This window comes from Parasteatoda tepidariorum, chromosome 3 (genome assembly GCF_043381705.1).
Source record: "Parasteatoda tepidariorum isolate YZ-2023 chromosome 3, CAS_Ptep_4.0, whole genome shotgun sequence".
NCBI classification, from domain to species: Eukaryota; Metazoa; Arthropoda; class Arachnida; order Araneae; family Theridiidae; genus Parasteatoda; species Parasteatoda tepidariorum.
The window spans coordinates 66,298,626-66,307,520 of NC_092206.1; the positions used below are offsets into that span (position 1 = coordinate 66,298,626).

At 27.3% G+C, this 8,895-nt stretch overlaps 1 protein-coding gene across 17 annotated transcripts in view; it reads right to left on the reverse strand.

Moving 5' to 3' along the window:
• LOC107454390 (neogenin) overlaps positions 1-8,154 on the reverse strand; it is a 232,969-nt gene extending 224,815 nt beyond the window's left edge. For 14 of the 17 annotated variants that reach the window (XM_071178777.1, XM_071178781.1, XM_016071579.3 and 11 more), the window contains exon 1: positions 7,822-8,148. In XM_071178777.1, the coding sequence (XP_071034878.1) occupies positions 7,822-7,909 (88 nt within the window). In that variant the 5' untranslated portion in view covers positions 7,910-8,148. Of the gene's footprint in view, positions 1-7,821 lie in introns of all 17 variants that reach the window. The other 3 variants (XM_071178784.1, XM_071178787.1, XM_071178779.1) reach the window with 1 other exon arrangement.
• Between the last annotated feature and the right edge of the window lie 741 nt (positions 8,155-8,895).

Below are 8,895 nucleotides of genomic sequence, written 5' to 3' on the forward strand. Positions count from 1 at the left end.
TACTTAGAATTTCTAATAAAATTGATCAAACATATTTCATTTCTAAAAACTAATCATAAAATAATTTGTATTTTTTATTATTCTTTTCTGCTTAAACACAACTTTTGAATTATAACGATAAACACGCAATTTGTCTGCCAGATAAATTTAGAATAAATTATTTTAGATCAATAAACATTAAAAAAAAATTAGATGCAGAGCAAGTCATTTTTTATTATTTTTATATAGTGCGCAATCTATATATTTATAAGTTTTAAAAATACTTGATGCTTTTAAATAAACATGTAACTTAATAGATATAATTGAAATGTGTTTGTTAAACTGTATAAATTTTACATACAACAAATAAAAAATTTTAATTTAAAAATTTCACGTCAATTTTAACTTTATTTAATATCGTCTTTAGTATTTATTTATTATTCTATTCAAAACATCAAATAATAATTTACATACTGTCTCCTCTTATTATTTCTTTAAGTAAAACTTTCCATATCAATAAAATCAGACCTTAAAAATATCACATCCCTGGGAGAATAATTGTGAATTTTAATATTTTCAAGAGAATTTCGAGAGAAAAAAAATCCTATGATTTAAATCAATGAGTACCTTAAAAGATTGAGTGATATAAATCATAACATGAATCAAGAGATTTAAATACACTCTGAAAAATCGGTCCTTGTTAAAATATTGGTATTTTGTACAGATATACGGTGCTAAATAACGATGGACTAATTTATGAATTATGGTGTTAAGTTGAACAATGACGCCCTTTAACCGCAATATCATGTAACCAAGTTTATAAAGTACAATAATATATGGATTATATTTGCACCATATTAAGTTCACATCAAATTTGAACTATATTATATGACCAACAAATATTCTAACAGTGCGAACCAAACTTATTTAATAATCCGTTAGAAAATTATTCGTTAATGATTGTTTAGTAAGTCGCTGAAATTTCCCAGAAACCAAATATTAATTTAATTCTTAAATTTCTGTTAAAAATTTTTTTAAAGGGAAACCAAGCATTTACAACAAAATTCTAAGAAAATTTTTTGTATAAACTATTGTGAAATTAATTTGAGTTCGGAGTTCAAACAGATTTCTTTCCTGCACAAAAAAAAAGGTAATTCCACATGCGTCATTCAATGAAGAGATAAACGCAACTTCGCAAATTTGCGGGAATATACATCAAAGTAGCGTGGCAGTACGCAAGTTTTAAATAGGGATGCAAACGTCAAGAGAGTAAGAACAAAACTTTATATATAAGTAAATAAATAAAAAAGTAAATATAAAATAGTTTGCTAAAGAAATTTTTTTCATTTCATTCACTTAATAAAAAAATATTTCTTTTTAATTAAACATTCAACATGCCATAGCAATTCTTGGATATCAAATACATAAATAAGAGAATATAAAGTATTCTCTTAAATTTAAAAGAAATTCTCTTAAAAATAAAAGAATTCCTCTAAATTTAAAAGAGAATATAAAGTATTAAGGAAATTACAAAGTTCTTCTATACTACGAGTATAACAATAGTAGTATATACTGTAATAGGATGAAAACATGCTTAAAATTTAAATCTTAATTTAATTAACAGTTTTCGTGCGAAAGTCTTGCTTGGAACATTTTGCGCATGATGCAACTTGATGATGCTTCGCTAAATTTTCGAATAAAGCTTTTAAGTATAGCACACAAAATTACATGCTTAAAATATTTTAATTCTAATTAATTAGAAATATCTGTTGTTTTTGGTTAAGATAAAAAAAAAAACATAATGCACCTTGTCTTTTGCAGCAAAACTAATTTTTCTAGCAATGAAAACGCAGGCACATTTAATTTTTTATAATTTCATTATTTCATATCCACTGTTGAACAGTGAGCCAGATTTTAAATTTATGACTTATAATGTTCAGCTCCGTGGCCTTGTAATTTGGAAATCAATTCAAAAGACAAGAGAACTCTACATCAAGCATTGGGAGGACAAAATAGCCTTCAAGGAAGATTTTTTGATGGAACTAACCAGCAGTAGCCTTACATTGAGCAGAAAACCACTAAAAACTCCCGTACTTAGCTCGACGGCAAGGGAATTCTAACCCTTGATCTGTCTACCACTGAGGATATTTTGTGTCAGTACTGTGGTCGGCACGCAGAATTCGTATCAACCAGCTGTATCTTACATTGGTCACCTGATTGGGAGACGGCCGCTCTATTCTCTGAGATCCCACGTTTCTATAACTTTAATTATTATCATTTTCCTATTTGTTTCCTTTCCATTTAACTTGATGGAATTAACAGAAGTAAAATAAAATAAAAAATACATAAATAAAAAATGAAAAAAACTAAATACATCACGCCCTAAAACTGCAATCAGCTGGAGTAACCTTAATGCCTTAATTTTTTCTAAATTTATTTTTATTAATCATCTTTAAAGTAATTATATTTAAAATTATGTTTCAATAAATATTCTTGTGTATAACACCAAGTTTAATTCTTCAAAGGTTTTAGTATTTTTTTAATAAATAATAATAGTCCAGAAAAATGTTGAAAAATATTTATTTTCAACAAAAAATCATATTTTATGCTATTTTACATTAATTGTTTATTTTTCTTATAGGTTTATGTCTTTTAATCTCTTTTAAACTTATTGCCTAGAACGTTTTACAATGTGCAGAAGAATTTTTCTGTTTTTGAATAATTTAAGTAAAAAAAAAATCAAAATAAAATTCTTCAAAGAATATTCAGTAACAAAATAAGCAGGCATACAAATCAAATCCTTTAATGCAAGTATCCAACAAATTAAAAATATTGCTTTCACGAAAATTATGCGTCAACGAAAATGTTAAAAATATTGGTCGGCAAACATCAAAACTGAAGTGGATTCGTGATTTTTCCTTTTTAAATAGCTGGTAAACATGGTGTTATATTTTATGCTGACAGTAAAAATATTTTACATAAATTTAACTTGCTAATGCGAAAATGATGAAAAGTTATTTCTAAATCCTTTTTTCTCAAAAACATTCTTAGTATAAATATTTATCCCTTCGGTAGCTGTATTTTAACATTTTAGTTCATCGGCTTTTCAGATGTTGAGCCATAAAAAGTAAGAATTTTGTTTTTAAACTTTATGTTTGTAAACACATTGCACCACCACATGCAAATTTAGTTGCTCTACTTTTTACGTTTTTGAGAATTTTTTTTAACATTAAAGCATTTTTGTTAATTATTAAAAAAATAAATCACGGAATATCTTTTCTTTTCTAAATTAAATATATATTTTTCATTTTTAGATCATGACAATTCGAAAGATATAGTGACTATGGGATACAAAAAAAATGGTCATTTGGTACTAATTACTTTGCTACATTAGTTGTATGTTTGACCATTTTACTAAACTTTATAATTATAGTTAGCTTACTTAGGTATTTAGTTTGGAGAAATATCTTCTGTCATTTTAATTATGCCCGTGTTCTGTTTTGAATTATGCATAATATATACGAAATGCGCAAAAGCCGTTAGCGGAAAATTTATCACCATAGCAGCAGCTTCTTTAATATTCCTCATTATTACACAATGTAAATTCTGATCATTACCAAATACTAAAATGTAGAGTAGGCTCGAAAAATATACAATTTACAATAGTACTTTGATTATACGTTATAATATACGTATATATGATTTGTTATACGTATATTATACGTATATACCTTTGATTATACGTATATAATGTATAATAAAAAATATATAATGTATAATGAAAAAAAACAAAATATAATATAAACAAATGCTTGATCTTTCTATATTTATCATATTTATCTCGCAGTCAATTTTAAAAAATTCAGATACAGTGAAAGAAAATTTGATAATTCAATAACTAATTTTATATCTTTAAAAAACTGCTAAATTTAAAGAAAAATAAGCTATATAACAATCAATATAGAGTTTTATAAAAAAAATTTAAACACTTTTACAAAATCGTCGATTTTTCAAACAAATTTCGTAAAAATTAGGTAGCGGAAAAAGGATTAAAACTAGTTACAAAAGTCAATGAATCGCTTGCAGAAAGTTTTTTAATTGATATTTTGTGTTCGAAGAAAGTTTTACCAGAGTCTGCCCATGAATCCCTATTAAGTTTTGTCAAATTTAACCAAAGAAATAAAATAACAATTCATAGTTTAAAATTTTCTCATAATACTTCCCTATGTACGGTTCTTAAAGGATGAAAGTTATTAAAAATAGCTTTCATTGAAAATAGCAATTTGAGTAGAAACGATCTTAAATATTATTGTTATCAACAATCATAAAATCTTACACGAGGGTTAAATTATAAAACTAGGATGTAACATTAAATCTTTTGCGATATGCAGCTGATTAAAAACTTAAACTCTTATAAGGGCATATCCATATTAAATTTATATGCTTTATGTTTATAGTTGTAAAATTTTTAAGTGACGTAATAGAAACCGAGTTGTCAAAACTATTATAATTCTAGAAGATTATATTATTGTTAAAAATAAAATGGATCGTTTTAAGGACATTCTTTTTTTAATCTTTACATCAAAAAATAATTTTTCAATGATATATTATTTACAATGATAGTTATTTTTCAATGACTTAACACCCCCATTGAAATTTTAAAATTGAAGAAGGGTCAGAGACAATTTTCCCCAAGTCATGCGATGGATTTTTCTTTTTTTTTTCGATCCTAAATTAATTTTTCCGTGCACAAATGCTTAAGCATTTCAATACTTTTTTTTCAACCCTGTACAAGGGTGGAACCAGGGAAGGGCAAGGGCCTCCCATCTGGGAAAAGCATAAGATTTTTCCGTAGAATAAATTTGTGTTTTCCTTAGAAACAATACAAATAAACAAAATCTATGAATGAAATTCATATACGGCCGCATTGTCGAGACGACATTGACTTCCACGTAAGGAACAGTCTCTCTGAATCTGCGTAATTGGTTATAATCCAATATAATAAACAAATCCAAGAGCATCAACTGAAAACACCAGTCATATTTTTTAAACAAATAAATCTCACCAACATAAATACTGATTTATTTCTATTTTAGAGCGTAAAAAAATACATTAAAAGAAGCTAATTTTAGATTCAAAATCCATTTGTTCTTTCCGCCTAACATAATCTTTTTAATTTAAGAAATTATAACTCCCTTTTTGATACTTGATCAATGTTTCTAAACAAATAAAATTTTCCATAAATCATCAAAACTTAATTTCCATGTAGGCTAATTTTACTTGCAATACGATTCTTACCTATTACTTTACCCTACGTTTTCGACTTTCCGTTGGCTAAAGAAGTTGAATTCACATGAATAGAACTGATTTGTTCTCTTGATCTACTTAATATACAATAAATATTAGGTATAAAAAATAAAATCTCCAATTTTTATAAAAAATTAATTTTACTAAAAATTTATTTTCAACAAATCATAATACTTAATTTCTCACGTAATANTGGCAGCAGCTTCTTTAATATTCCTCATTATTACACAATGTAAATTCTGATCATTACCAAATACTAAAATGTAGAGTAGGCTCGAAAAATATACAATTTACAATAGTACTTTGATTATACGTTATATATGTATATAATGTATAATAAAAAAATATATAATGTATTATGAAAAAGAAACAATATAATATAAACAAATGCTTGATCTTTCTATATTTATCATATTTATCTCGCAGTCAATTTTAAAAAATTCGGATACAATGAAAGAAAATTTGATAATTCAATAACTAGTTTTATATCTTCAAAAAACTGTTAAATTTAAAGAAAAATAAGCTAAATAACAATCTATATAGAGTTTTATAAAAAATTTAAACACTTTCACAAAATCGTCGATTTTTCAAACAAATTTCGCAAAAATTAGCAAATTCGCAAAAAGGGCTAAAACTAATTACAAAAGTCAATAAATCGCTTGCAGAAAGTTTTTTAATTGAGATTTTGTGATCGCAGAAAGTTTTACCCGAGTCTGCCCATGAATCCCTGTCAAGTTTTGTCAAATTTAACCAAAGAAATAAAAAGAACAATTCATAGTTTTAGATTTCTCATAATATTTTCTTTTGCATGGTTCTTAAAGGATAAAAGTTAAGAAAAATAGCTTTCATTGAAAATAGCAATCGATTTAGAAACGATCTTCTTATTGTTATCAACAGTCATAAAATTTAACACGATGGTTTAATTATAAAACTAGGATTGATTCAAACAATTTATATCACATTTAATTTTTAAATGCTATAACTTAGTTTTGAACGTATATAAATGAAGAATACATGGATCATTTCGGGATATTTTAGCCAATAAGATCTTTGACCTACAGGACTTCACATGAAGTATTCTGCATAAGATATATCTGTTATGATGCAACATTGCGATATGCAACATACATTATAACTCGAATAAGAGCACATCTATATTAAATTAATTTGCTTCATGTTTATAGTTATAAAAATTTTAAGTGACGTAATAAGAACAGTGTTGCCAAAACTATTATAATTCTAGGAGATTATACGTATTATTGGTAAAAATAAAATGGATTGTTTTCTTCACACCAAGGAATTATTAATCATAACGTTTTAAAGCGCATTTTAAGACATTCCTCTTTTAATTTTTATACTAAAAAGTTATTTTTCAATGATATATCCAAGACTTAATAACACCCCCATTTGAAATTTTAAGCTTGAAGAAGGGCCAGGGACAATTTTTCCTAAGTCATTAGATGAACACACTTTGATGGTTTTTTCTTTCTTTTTTTCGATCCTAAATTGATTTTTCCATGCACAAATGCTTAAGCATTTCAATACTTTTTTTTCAACCCTGTACGAGGGTGGAACAAGGGAAGGGCACGCGCCCTCCCATTGGGGAAAAGCATAAGATTTTTCCGTAGAATAAATTTGCGTTTTCCTTAGAAACAATACAAATTAACAAAATCTATGAATGAAATTCATATACGGCTGCATTGTCGAGACGACATTGACTTCCACGTAAGGAACAGCCTCTCTGAATCTGCCTAATTGGTTATAATCCAATATAATAAACAAATCCAAGAGCATCAACTGAAAATACCAGTCATATTTTTTTAACAAATAAATCTCTCTAACATAAATACTGATTTACTTCTATTTTAGAGCGTAAAAAAACACATTTAAAGAAGCCAATTTTGGATTCAAAATCCATTTGTTCCTTCCGCCTAACATTATCTTTTTAATTTAAGAAATTATAACTCCCTTTTTGATACTTGATCAATGTTTCTAAACAAATAAAATTTTCCATAAATCATCAAAACTTAATTTCCATGTAGGCTAATTTTACTTGCAATACGATTCTTACCTATTACTTTACCCTACGTTTTCGACTTTCCGTTGGCTAAAGAAGTTGAATTCACATGAATAGAACTGATTTGTTCTCTTGATCTACTTAATATACAATAAATATTAGGTATAAAAAATAAAATCTCCAATTTTTATAAAAAATTAATTTTACTAAAAATTTATTTTCAACAAATCATAATACTTAATTTCTCACGTAATAAATTGTCTTCCGATAATGACATTTTCTTATTTTACTTTTTTCTTTCTTTTTTCCTTTCCATATGATACTAGGAGAGAATAGAAGTAGAAAAATGTTCTCCCTTTAATATTTTTATAAAAAAAAAATAATAAAATTAGCAAACCCCTTAAATTAGGTAAAAAAAAAAAATAAGAATAACAAATATAGTTTACTTTATTTTTCTCAAAAAAAATTTTTTTTTCTTGAATTTATCGGTTTTTATAAAGTATGATTAAAGTATTTACCTGTAAAAGGGATTCCCCATGCAAAAATGACGATCACAATTCCTTTCACCCAGTTCAGATGATTCTTAAATTGAAGTACATAAGTCATGGTTAAAAAGTCACTGGCCTCCGATCCTCGGCAATCCTCACCCACAACATCATCAAGAGCAAAAATCTAATGCTGGGCAGACGATAATCCAAACGACGATCTTACCACTCAACTTTTCTGACATAACAGTCTCACCAACGCACACACACTCACTTTTTCCCGTTGTTCCGCTCTTGCGCGTGAACCGTTAACCCCAGTTCAAAGCCGCCAAAGCGTCTGGTGCCGTTCTTCATTCTCCCAGCATCATGGGTTGCCCCTTTGGAAGATCGCCAAGAGGAGTCCCTTTTGCGCCACGAAGATGATGCCAAACAACTCCGAAGTAAAAATCTACGAAATTCAACGAAAGGCATAAACAACGATTTTAAATAATTAGTAAATTCACGATCAGTTAAAAAAAACAAATCAATTTACACAATTTTGATGATAATAGTTTTTTAAATACTTTGTGTTGCCTTAAATCTTAAATATTTTGGATCTTTGGATTAATTCCTACAAATGCTTTACATTTTATGTGTTAAAAAAATTTTAACTTAATAATTTTTCAGAGTAATTACTTTAAAAAAACAAGATTCAAGTTAGAAGTTGCTGGTTGTTTTTACTTATTATTTTTTTTTCCACTATTTTTTGACCGCTAAGGAAAAACTACTATATTTTGCAGAAAAAATTAAGTACCCAAAAGTTGAAAGGTTGCACATTTTTACTCCGCATCCGGCTTGCACCGACCACATTGCTGACGTAAAATACGACCACAGTGGTAGACAGAGCATGGGTTAGAGTCCCCTTGCCTAAAGGCTAACCGTGGGAGGTTTTCGTGATTTTCCTTTCCATATAATGCAAATGTGGGTTAGTTCTATCNGGAGGTATATATTAAGGTATATTTGAGGTTGGTTTTGAGGTATTCATTTGCACCCTTTTCAACCTCAACGACGTCTTTAAATAACAACCTCCTTTATACCTTTAAAATATACCTTGTTTATACCTCATTT